The sequence below is a fragment of the Erythrolamprus reginae genome, chromosome 2 (genome assembly GCF_031021105.1).
Source record: "Erythrolamprus reginae isolate rEryReg1 chromosome 2, rEryReg1.hap1, whole genome shotgun sequence".
NCBI lineage: Eukaryota > Metazoa > Chordata > Lepidosauria > Squamata > Dipsadidae > Erythrolamprus > Erythrolamprus reginae.
Genome location: NC_091951.1, coordinates 112444869 through 112458039, shown reverse-complemented (window position 1 = coordinate 112458039; position 13171 = coordinate 112444869). Strand labels below are relative to the sequence as shown.

At 40.7% G+C, this 13171-nt stretch overlaps 1 protein-coding gene across 3 annotated transcripts in view; it reads left to right on the top strand.

Annotated features, from left to right (window-relative positions):
• The window catches only part of SPOCK1 (SPARC (osteonectin), cwcv and kazal like domains proteoglycan 1), a 585260-nt gene that overhangs the window by 560591 nt on the left and 11498 nt on the right, over positions 1–13171 (top strand). For all 3 annotated transcript variants that reach the window (XM_070739206.1, XM_070739208.1, XM_070739207.1), the window contains one exon: positions 2967–3029. In XM_070739206.1, coding sequence (XP_070595307.1) covers positions 2967–3029 — 63 coding nt within the window. The remainder of the gene's footprint in view (positions 1–2966; positions 3030–13171) is intronic.

Genomic DNA, 13171 nt, shown 5'->3' with positions numbered 1-13171 from the left:
TTTGTCTTGTGATTTGACTTCTCAGTCTTGATTTACTCAAGTTCTAAGACATTGGTTCTCTTAGCTCTCAAAGGAATGCAAAGTAGTTCTTCCCCCACCATAGGTCAGAGGAATTAATCTTTCTCCTTTCACATGATAAGCCATCCATCACATCTGTACTTCATACAGGGAAAAACCAGTGAGTGGACCATTCTAGCTTTTGATTTAATTAAAATGTCCTGATTTTTCTTTTTGCTCATCATTAGTATTCTCTGATTCTCTTTTACATATTCCTCATTTTATCAGTTCTACAGCCTAGGATTTTGAACTAGAACTTCTATCATCTGTTTATCTTAAATTCTTCTAACTTTCCAGTAGACATTATCTTCATTTTCTTGATGAAAATAAGTGAATGAATGAAGCCCTTCATTCTCACTCCCTTGCTGTAGCAATAGCAACAGCAACCTATGATTCCTGCGATTATTGTTTCAGATATATTTCTTTACCTAAATGAGAAACATAATGACCACAGGTGGGCAAAGCAGAAGCAACCTCCAACTTCTTGCTGGCTTCCCAGTTGATTTTCCTTGTGAGAAAGTGACAAAGAGCATTGAAGATGGCAATCATGTGACTCAGCAGCTTGGAGGTATGGCAGCACTGAAGCAACCACAACTTTGCCAAATTTCAGTGCTGCAGAAGTAATGGGTCCCAGATTTGAGATGTACTCCTTCAGTTAGCCCATTTGAGGTACATTGATTCAAAAAAATTTCCAACATAATACTGTATATCATTTCATCCAATTAAAGGTTACAAAGAGGAGAATTTTAGTGGTATATAGATTTTCCATCATTAAGTCCTTTTTCATGCAGGTTCCTTATGACATTAATATATAATTGGATTATTTCTGCAATTTCCGGGGTTGTTGTTTTTCCCTTCTGTTTGTAGTCTATGTTTTTATATGCTTTCCAGCTATATCTTTTAATTTCTTCCCACAAAGGTCCAGGCAGGATATTTGCCCTCACCTCAAACTTATATTTCTCAGGAATATGTTACATCTCATTGGGATTTGATTCCTTCTAGTCTTGTTCTGTCTAAAGTGTATTTCTATGATTAGCAGCTGATAGTCTGTTCCACATTCAGTACCTTACAGTGTTTTACAAGTCAGCAGAGAATTTTCCCATATGCTGCTACATAAGATGTAATCTATTCCATTACTGTGTTGTTCATTTGGATATGTTCAGGTTTATAGCTGTCATTTGGGTTGCTGAAAGAATGTGTTAGCAACAAAATCAACCATTTTCTGCACAGAAGCACCAGCCATTGCTTATAGGTTCCTAGTTTATATTTTGAAATAGTTTTCAATGGAGATTCATTTCGGACTTTTGCATCAAATCAATAGCCCAATTTGAAGCAACCATAAGTGGAATGCAGCATAAACATTCCTTTAATCCTTTCCCCCACCTTTTGGCATAGCAATTAGTCCCATAACCAGTGTACTTTCATTAACTTGACTTATAACATCGTCTGTTTCCCCAAAGTAAAATGGATTAATAGAAGACATCTGACTTTTCCCATACACATAACTGCTTATTAGAGGGAGAACAAAAACATTTATTGATTTGCAGAACCTTTTTGAGATCAAGGAACAGCTTTTTCCCAGATGAAAGAAAAGGTTTGTGTAATATAGTAATTTAAGATTATTTTCAAGTGAGGGCCATGATATCTGTTTTGGAGCTGGTTTTTCCTATCCAAAAACATAAATTCAAATATGGAAGCGTTTTTCTCTTTTCTTTTTGTTGTTTCATTTGCATTCTTCACTTAAAGAGAACAAAGGAAGATTGAATGGCGGCTTCAGAAAGACACCAGCCAGTCTAATACATTCAAGGATAAATGTATCAAATTTAATATATTCTTTTGTATCTTTCTTTTTTTCCATTTCATGATGTGTTAGTCTTTTTTCATGCCATTCTCCTCTCTGTTAATATGTTTTATATGCTTTGAATGCTAATATTTCATTTTGAACAAAATGTTCAATTTTCATCCACATTTTTCAAATTTACTATTCTTTTCTTTCTGCATATTTTTCTTGCTGAGCTGCATTTTTGTATACGCATAAACAAATCTGTTATTACATAAGCAAAAGACATCCGCTCTGAATGTTACATGGAATTAGACATGTTTAGAGTATTTTGCAAAGGCTGGGAATCTGTTTTCACCTCCTCAGAAGCAGCTCTATCAACCTGACACCTTCTCCATCCCATCTGTTTCAGTAATAGACTAAGCAGGACTAGCAGATGCTTTGGGGATGCTTCTTAGAAAAATGGAGAACTGTTCCCATCTGCAATATCCCATACAGATTTTTGTAAACAATCTAACAAAACTTTAGTCTTCATAGACATTCGGCTTACAGGTAGGGAAAGAAAGCTCGGGAACAATGTATCTGACATACCCACACCAAAAAGGATTGTCCTTCTCCATTGTAGGACCAAACCTATAAATCAAGTGTGGCCTGCTACTCAACCACTACACAACAAACCATGTTCTATCACACAAAGACTTTGTTCCATTGATTAAGCAGCAGGATGATCCATAAATACCCTGAGAAATATAGATACTTGGTCATCAATTGCAATTAAATCTTCAGTTGTTATTAGTTTATAGTTTAGGCAATTGCTTGAAATGTGGAAATTAATTGACAAGTCAATGGTAAATTAGCATCCTGTTTATACCAGCTTGATAAAGAGAAAGGGGGGAAAGTATTTAACAATAAAATGCCCCCTAAACACTATTTTTAAGCATAGCAGGTTGTGTCTTTTTTAATTAGTAAAGCTAATGTCATGCATTTGTTCTGCTGTACTGTACAAGCATATGTAGCTCATCCATTCCCAGGTGAGCAATAGACCACACTGCCTGTCAATTGTGAAGCTAATCATTAGAGGGTCTGTCCCTCACCATCTGGAAACTCATTCTCATGAATTATGTTTTAGGCCTCCCGTGCCAGAATGAAATGAACAGAATTCAAAAGATGGGCAAAGGGAAGAACCTGATGGGTAAGTTTAGCTACTTGCCTCTCACTAACTCACTCACTCAATCCATTAATTATTTAATAAATAATTATTATTGGAACCAGGGGTGGGTGCCACTTACCTTCACCACCAGTTTGCAATGCAATGTTTCTTGTGTGTGCATCCCCTCATGCAATTCTGCTTCCATGCATGCTCAGTAGCTATCAGCCCGAAACACAGCTGAGGAGCTGATCAGCTTTGGGTGAAGGAATAAAGGTAAGTATAAACCCAGAGGTGGGTGGGCGGGAGGGCTCTTTTTCAAGCAGCAGCATAGGATAAAACTTCCAAACACTAAAAAAAATTCTGAAAAAAAGATGGTGGCACCCATGGACCAGCATCAACCAAACCAGATCCATGACGCCATTGTGAGGTCACCAGCGATTCACTACCGTTTCAGGTAATCTGGTCTGAACCAGCAGGAATCCACCCTTAATAACAGCACCATGAATGTATTTATTTATTTTTATATGATCAATTTACTCATCCGAGCAGCAAACAAGTTGAAGTAGAACAATATAAAACATAAAACATACAAAGGCTACACGTTTAATTCAAAGGGAAAACATCAGACAAAATAAAAAATATAACATACAACAAAATATCAACCTACTTGGGTTTAACTAACTATGTAATTCGCATGCCTGGGCAAACAACCAAGCCTTTCAAAAGGCAAAAAGGGTTGGAGCCAATCTGATCTCAATATCAGACATAGCCCAAAAATAATCTAGACAAGTTCAGTTATTTATTTCCTCACACCATATAGACAAGATCTTGCCAGATTAAAGCAATAAGTCCAACCAATATATCCTGGAGATTCTACAGGGCAGCTACCCTACATCTCTTCCTCTTCCCACAATCCAACTCTCTACTGTGCTACTTTTTGTCTCACCCCATCCTTGGAATGTACTCCCTTCTTCCTGGGAACTTGTTGCTATTACTGTCCGTCAGCAAGGTATTCTAGAGGCAGGATTGTGTCAGAAAAGACACAGTTCCTAGATTCCACAGGAGGGCATTCTTTAATTGATGGAACCCAGATCTAATATATTATAGGATGTAATCAGTTCCTATTGAAATGGCAATGATCCTTATTTTTTTTCCACTTTGTAAAACCACAAACAGAACTGAAGAGTAATATATGTAATTCCTGACTTGACATCTTCTTTATAGCCAAAGTACTTTGCCTTCTTGCCAAAATCTCAAATTACATTACATTTACATTGTATATAGTTAGGTATATTTTATTCTTGTTCATTTAGAAATCTAGAGCAGAGTAAAAGAACTAAAGTTGCATTCATAATCATACTAACCTTAAAATAAGGCCTAATAAATTCAAGTTGACCTTCCTGAGTCACCATGCATAAATGGTACTTATTCATCTTTTTCTTCCTTAAAATCTAAATCGTACTTTTTAGCAATATTATAATGAGTGAAATATCAAGACATTAATAGATGAAACATCTTTGGAAGCTGAAGTAGCCATCTGTTAAATGCAAGATACTAATACTAATAATGAAGATTTAAAATCTGTAATTGCATTATCTTCTGTATTTAATCATCCATGATTAAAATAAAGTAATATATTAGGAAAATCATTTGAAACTAATTGGTTCAGATGAAAGTGGCATGAAATGCTTCCTTCTTTTGTTACATTGTTTCAGCTTATTGATTAATCTCGCTGATTATTTTGCATGCTATCTTGGGACCAAGCCCTATTTAAGTCAATGGGATTTATTTTTAAATAGGATTTCATGCTTTATAGGACTGCGGCCACTTTGTAAATAATTGAGAAGAAACTTTTTGGATCTTGCACAATCATATTATTTCTCTGGTATATATCTTTAAAGCTACCTAGTTTATTTTTTTTTAAATAGCTGTCTTAAGAATTTGAGGAAAAAATAACTTATTTAGCGAATTGATTTTAGCATCATCTAACTCAAAATTGACTATGGACAACTCACAATATGACAAAATAAGATTTTTTTTAAAGAAGCAATAATCAGTAAATGATAAATAACCAAATAATTTAGATAAATACATACAAAATGCAGTCACCTAACACAAGGCCTGATAGAACAGTCAGCTCTTGAAGATCCTCCAGAGCAGCATCAGAGTGGAAATCATCTGATTATGAGCCATGGTGGCACAGTGGTTAGAGTGCAGTACAGCAAGCTACTTCTGCTGATTGCTGTCTGTCTGCAATTTGGCAGTTCAAATCTTACCAGACTCAAGGTTGACTCAGCTTTCCATCCTTCTGAGGTGGGTAAAATGAGGATCCAAATTGTTGGGAGCAATATGCTGACTCTGTTAACTGCTTAGAGAGGGCTGTAAAGTACTATTGTATCTAAGTATTGTATCTAAGTATCTAAGTGCTATTGCTATTGCTCTCTCAGGGGACCTCATTCCAAAGGGCAGGCATCCCAACAGGTGACAATGTTAAATTGAAGGGACTTGGTTGGCTCACTAGGATGGCTAGGCAGAAACCTCTGGAGATAAGTGGTCCTTCAATAAAACTCTGTTAGAACCCTTGGAGATTGGATTAACTATGCATCAACAGGACTCATTGAGACCAGTGAAACTGCTTTACATTGAGAGTGAACACAAGAACAAGGGGACACAATATGAAGTTAGTTGGGGGGAAGATCAAAGGCAACATGAGAAAATATTATTTTACTGAAAGAGTAGTAGATCCTTGGAACAAACTTCCAGCAGACGTGGTTGGTAAATCCACAGTAACTGAATTTAAACATGCCTGGGATAAACATATATCCATCCTAAGATAAAATACAGAAAATAGTATAAGGGCAGACTAGATGGACCATGAGGTCTTTTTCTGCCGTCAGTCTTCTATGTTTCTATGTTTCTAATTGTGTGTTTATCATTTCCAGGCAGATTAGCAGTAGTACTCTTGGACTTAACTTCTGCTCCCTAGTGCTTTACAGCCCTCTCTAAGAAGTTTATAAATGTCAGCACATTATTATTATTTATTAGATTTGTATGCCGCCCCTCTCCGTAGACATTGTCCTCAACAATCTGGGTCCTTGTTTTACTGACCTCAGAAATATGAAAAGGTTGAATCAACTTTGAGTCCTGTCAGGATTGAACCTCAGGTTGTGGGCAGAGTTTGCCTGCAATACTGCACTTAATCACTGTGCCACCAGGTTGTAATTCCCTTTTGTACACTTTTCTTTCTGCATCTTCCCCCTACCCCATTTGCATCTTTGGGACCGCCTTCTGCCGCACGAATCCCAGCGACTGGTTAGGTCCCACAGAGTCGGCCTTCTTCGGGTCCCGTCGACTAAACAATGTTGTCTGGCGGGACCCAGGGGAAGAGCCTTCTCTGTGGTGGCTCCAACCCTCTGGAACCAGCTCCCCCCTGAGATTAGGATTGCCCCCACCCTCCTTGCCTTTCGTAAACTCCTTAAAACCCACCTCTGTCGTCAGGCATGGGGGAACTGAAACATCTCCCCCTTGCCCATGTTGTTTTGATGTTTGATTGATTGTGTGCTTGTTTTTTATATATATTGGGGTTGTTTTATGAATTTCTTAACTTAAATTGTAATTGGATTGGTGGGTATTGGATTTGTCACTATGTACTGTTTTTACCATTGTTGTGAGCCGCCCCGAGTCTGCAGAGAGGGGCGGCATATAAATCCAATAAATCTAATCTATTCTAATCTGTGAAGCCCAGTTATTGATGTCTGTTGACTAATTGAAATCCAAATTATTATTTAGGATTCAAAGGCAATACACTGAAATCAAGGGGGGGGGGTGCCAAAGAGAATATTTATGGAATGAATATAAAAAAACAGAGAAATTTTAATCCATGTCTTCAGCAGGATCCAAATCCCAAGAATGGAGACAGATAGATTCCCCTGAAACTGGGAATTCCATAACAGCCTTCAGGACATTGGGACTATGTGAGGTTTAAATTGTGTGGGAGCTTTTGGCACCTTCACAGTCAGGCCATATAACTGAAAGCATTATCCTGGGGGGGGATTATTGACCCCCTCAGAGAGGGTCCGCAACTTGGGCGTCCTCCTCGATCCACAGCTCACATTAGAAAACCATCTCTCAGCTGTGGCGAGGGGGGGCGTTTGCCCAGGTTCACCTGGTGCACCAGTTGCGGCCCTATCTGGACCGGGACTCATTGCTCACAGTCACTCATGCCCTCATCACCTCGAGGTTCGACTACTGTAATGCTCTCTACATGGGGCTACCTTTGAAAAGTGTTCGGAAACTTCAGATCGTGCAAAATGCAGCTGCGAGAGCAGTCATGGGCTTACCTAGGTATGGCCATGTTTCACCATCACTCCGCAGTCTGCATTGGCTGCTGATCAATTTCCGGTCACAATTCAAAGTGTTGGTTATGACCTTTAAAGCTCTTCATGGCATTGGACCAGAATATCTCCAAGACCGCCTCCTGCCGCATGAATCCCAGCGACCGATTAGGTCCCACAGAGTGGGCCTTCTCCGGGTCCCGTCAACTAAACAATGTTGGTTGGCGGGCCCCAGGGGAAGAGCCTTCTCTGTGGCGGCACCGGCTCTCTGGAACCAACTCCCCCCGGAGATTAGAACTGCCCCTACTCTCCTTGCCTTCCGTAAACTCCTTAAAACCCACCTTTGCCGTCAGGCATGGGGGAATTGAAACATCTCCCCCTGGGCATGTTTAATTTATACATGGTATGCTTGTGTGTGTGTCTGTTAGTTTATGGGGTTTTTTAAATTTCTAAATATTTTAATTAATTGCATTATTTATTATTTGTTTCACTTGTTGTGAGCCGCCCCGAGTCTTCGGAGAGGGGCGGCATACAAATCCAAATAATAAATAAATAATAAATAAATAAATCTTATCAGGCACTTGATCATAATTTTAGACAGCAGAACCAGAGGTGGGTTCCTACCGGTTCTAACTGGTTCTATAGTACCAAATAGTAAACTGGTGGTGACGTCACAGAGCCGGTTCTGTCAGTGCCGGTCCGAGGCCACCACCATCTTTTTTTCTTATTTTTGCTGGCTTTGCTTCTGCGTATGCTCAGGTTTGGGACACTGTGCATGTACATGGATGCAAAGTACATGCACAGCCACATAACATGCAATGCACACTCAGCCACATGTGCAGGAGGAAATGAACCAGTAGCAAAGTACATTAGAACGTACCCCTGAAAGTCGAATCCTTGTCACAAATATTTTTTAATTGAAGACAAGGTCTCTAGCAGATAGTACCTGGGATTAGTCTAATGTCATGCCTTATCAGGACCTTTGAAATCCAGATGTGACCCTTTGTTAATGAGAACATTGTTCTTAGGCAGCTATTGTTCCTCTTCCCTTGGCAGCTCTTAGATTAAACCGTTCATGTTGTCTTCTTTATCTAAATGGTTACAAGCAAGAATACAGATAAGGAGTAGCCAAGAGTGATTAACAACATGAAATCCACACAGGCTAAACTCATTTGTGGAGGAATTTGCAATCCAAAGCATTCCAAGTTACATGCAATGTGTCTAAATAATCCTTTCTGCACAAGAATTTCCTGTACAGTGGTACCTCTACTTAAGAACTTAATTCGTTCCGTGACCAGGTTCCTAAGTAGAAAAGTTTGTAAGTAGAAGCAATTTTTCCCATAGGAATCAATGTAAAAGCAAATAATGTGTGCAAACCCATTAGGAAAGAAATAAAAGCTCGGAATTTGGGTGGGAGGAGGAGGAGGAAGAAGAAGAGGAGGAGGACAGTCGCTGCCCAGAGCTAAGGGAGCATTTCTTTTCTCTAGGCGCTGGCAGAGGTTTATTCCCTATCCAAGTGCCCGGAGAAAGGAAAATGCTTCGTTTGCTCTGGGCTGCCAAAACCTCCTTAAGCGCCACTGAAAGACTCCTCTGGCACCCCAGAAAAGCCCGAGATGGCCGGGATTAAAGGGGGAATGGCAGGAATGCCACTCTCAGATTTCCTGGGAAATTTTTCTGGGCTTGGGTTCTTAAGTAGAAAATGGTTCTTAAGAAGAGGCAAAAAAATTTGAATGCCCGGTTATTATCTAGAAAAGTTCTTAAGTAGAGGCGTTGTTATGTAGAGGTACCGCTGCATATTATTTTCACCACAACTATTTAAAATTAGGCAAGAGAAAAAGGCACAGACTCTTTCAGTTAATTGTTATGCCTGGTGACTAATTTGAGACTGTGTTATTTTTTGGCAGAGATGGTTTTTCATTGGCTTATTCTGGGATGATTTTTCAACTTGACATTCTATCCTACAAAACCTGGCTTTTCCTGGTGATTTTCCATCCACAAACTAGTTACATCCAACCCTGTTTAGCTTTTTTTTTTAAAGAGCCTCCAAAAGTTGGCTTGGTACTATTATCAAACTGGACTCAGATCAGATATAGGAAGATTAATATACAGCTATTTATAAACGATGTTTGTAACTTTTAAAAATTGGATAGTCACTTTAATAACTGCAACAGCCGAGATAGAAAATGCGTTTATTTATAATGTATGAAATATTAGAACGATTTCTCATTTCTCTGTCTCTTAGGCAAGTAATGGCATGGCATTTCAAGTAATGCATTTACTTCATTTTTTCCTTCCATGGGAAATGGAGTGAAAATAGCCCTTTTGACATATATTCACACTTTGCAGACATGCTCTATGTATAGAATTGTGGAAAGAAGCTCCTTTTTCATGATTACTACCAGTAAATCAAGGAGCATCTATCTGACAAAAGAGTGAGGGTTCCTCTACCGCCGCCACCTAGTATCATTGGCCATAATAAAAGCTGCTTCTTGGTGCTCGAAAATGAAGCCAAGAATGGAAATTACTATAGAGGCACCCATGAGGAATGAATCTAACTGCTCTCCAAGGAAAAGTAAATGGCTTTGTAGGGATGCCTTGAAGTGCATTATCGCTATATCTGCTGAAGCTGACAACTGAAATAAGCCAATTTGCTTAAGGCAGGACTGATTAATTGAACAGCTTCAGTTATTTATTTGTTTATTTATTGGTTTTATTTATTTATTGGATTTATCTTCTACCCATCTCTTAGTGAACAGTTCTGGCCAGTTTCCAGCATTGTCTGTTCAGTTGTACACAAAACGAGCTTGTATCGGGGAGTGTATTATAAACAAAGCACCCCCAAATTATTCAGCTCATTGACCCCTTTATCAAGTTTGAGATTGTCCATCAACCCTCAATATACAGTATAGTGTGTAAAAATACGGCAATAAATGATACCTTAACTAGTAATACTATGAATAATAACAACAATAATAGAGGCAACTCAATCATCAAGCTTTGCTGACGGTTGACCATCAAAACCTGGGGAATGCTATCTCACTGCTGTCCACCTCAGGACTAGGGACTAGTGTGAATTTCAACACTGGCCAAGATTAATTGATCCCAATGGATCTTCTATAATTTATCAACCTCCTAAGGACCACCATACATTTACTGATCCCCTTTTGACCCTTAGACACTTATCAACCTCTTGGCTAATTCTATCAACCCTTGGGGTCAATATTGACAACTCTGGGCAACCCTGTTATAAAATGAAAGCATGCCTATAAAATTCTTTTCTTTCACAGAAAGGCTTATGTAGCAAGCTCCTCTTCCTGTTAGCTCCACTTGAGTTTCCATTTACCTTCAACCATCTCAAGATACAGAATATGTGTCTTCCCTGATATGACCTCAATCACATACAAAGTCAGATTAACTTCTCCTTTTAGGAAACACATTATCTTTTAGATATAATGACAGAATTTGAAAGGGGGGGGGGGGAATTCAGGCGTCTCCCAGACCTGACAGTTGGGGAGGAGAGGACAACCTGTTTCAGGGGAGAAAATGATAATGTAGATTTTAAAAATTGCTAACATAGAAATATTGACTTACATTACCGTTAATTTAACTGTGGGTTTAATTTATTATCTCATTCCTTGTGTGCTTTATACAAATGAGCACCTTTTCCTGTCAGAGTTGCTTCTGTATTGTAATATCATGTAATTTGTGCCTTGAATTAGCTTGGAAATTTTTCTCTGAGAGGTTCTTTTCAGATGCTGTCTGTCATTAAAATAGCACCATTTTCATCTCCTTAGCCACCGAATGTTTTATCCACGAGATGCCTTAAAGCTAAAATGTACTTTATATACTCCTCCCTCCCTTTTAATAATATTTTTATTCTCTTTGTATTTTGTGAATTTGGTTAATCTTCACAAAGCAGCAAGGAAAGGGAGGCTGAATTTCACTGGTTATTAGGCAGGAGGTATGGCAGCCTCTCGGACCTGTGGAAGAGTATATGTAAGGTGTTTCCTGATACTTAGATGGAGACAGCAAGAACCACCAAAATGCTGCATCAAATGGAGCTAGAGTGTGTTAGACCCAAAGGACCTCTGGGCACCGTTCCATGTAAGCTGCACATGTGCGTGCGTGCGCACGCCAAAATACCCCCGCGCGCACCCTTTTCCTCGGTCGCGCACTTCCCATCTCCCTGCCTGCGCGCCCACCGGCTGTCCCCCCTCCTGCTCTTCCGCCCGCCCGCTCCACCTCTCTTTCTCCTCCGCTGCAAGAGAGGCGAAGCGGGCATTCTCCAGAGGCTGGCGGGTGTGCACGCCGGCTGCCGCACGCTCGCACGCTCCACCTCTCTTATTCCTCTGCTGCAAGAGAGGTGAAGTGGGCGTTCTCCGGAGGCTGGCGGGTGCGCGCGCCAGCTGCCGTGCGCACGCATGCACGCACGCTCCACCTCTCTTTCTCCTCTGCTGCAAGAGAGGCGGGGCAGATGTTCTCTGGAGGCTGGCGGGCGCGCGGGCTGGCGCGCGCTCTCCCCATCTCCCTGCCTACGCGCCCGCCCGGAACATTAAAAGTAAGAGCGAAGGGTTTTCTTATTTTGAATGTTGGCAGGGAGATGGGGAGAGCGCGCGCCGGCCCGCTCGCCCGACATTGTAAATCACTTTCGCCAGCCTCCGGAGAACGAGAGTGAGAGCGTCAGAGCAAGATAGAGAGAAAGTAAGAAAGAGAGTGAGAGAGAAAGGGGGAGGAGAGAGAGATAGCAAGAGAGAGAAGAGAAAGAGAGAGAGAGAGAGAAAGAAAGAAAGAAAGAGAGATAGATAGATAGATAGAGAGATAGAAAGAAAGGCGCCTTAGTTATGCTCGCTCGGTCGTGGGGGGTTTTTTGTGTGTGTGTGTGTGTGTGTGTATTACTGAACCCGAAAGGGACCGTCAGATGGCTGGACTAGACAGGATGCTGTGGCGCACCCTCCTCCCCCCCAGCCTCTTCCTTGGCGTAGAAGTGAGCGAAATGCTCCTTTTAAAGAAAGTGGAAGAAAGTAGAAAGAGGGAGAGAAGATACATGGAGGGAGGGAAAGAAGAGGAAGAGAGGAGGAGGAAGAAAGCAGGAAGGGGGGGGAGAACGATAGAGGCGGGGAGTGCAAAAGGTAGCCTGAAGACATGGAATGGAAAAGGGGTGCCAGTTTACGATTGATTGATTGAAAATGTTTGGTTTTGAAGATAGTGTTTATAGATGCAGGAAGGACGGTTGGAAGGCAAGAAAGGAAAAACGCTATTTTTTTTGCTTCAGTTCCCATTCAAACACACACACACACACACACACTATTTTGACCGTCTCCAAGTCAGCCTGCAATGAAATCCCGCGTTAGCCCTCCCTACGTTTCAAGGAAACCTTGGCGGGGCAGTTTCTCCTGCCACCTTTGCCCGTCTTCGGCAGCGCCCTGGACTCGTTCCCCTGGACTCGTTCGCCCATTGTGTTTAAACTTGTTTGGGAAAGTTGCATCGCCGTCTTTGTTGCATCCTTGTCTTTTCTCTTCTCTTCTCCTCCCCCCACAGCTGCCCAATTACCTTTATAAACTTTCTCTGTTCCCTTAAATTGGAAAGGGATGTATGTGAGAGAAAGAGGGAGAGAGAGAGAGAGAGAGCAAGAGGGGGAGAGAGAAAGAGACAGAAATGACTCTTGATTTAAAGCATGTGGTAAAAAGCACCCAAATAATAACAGAGAAAAAAACCCCCAGCTGTGTGTGTGTGTGTGTGTGTGTGTGTGTGTGTGTGAACTCTTGAACCATTTCCAATAGCTCACCTGTTATTGGAAATGGTTCAAGAGTTCACACACACACACACACACACACACAAGGGGGGAGGAGA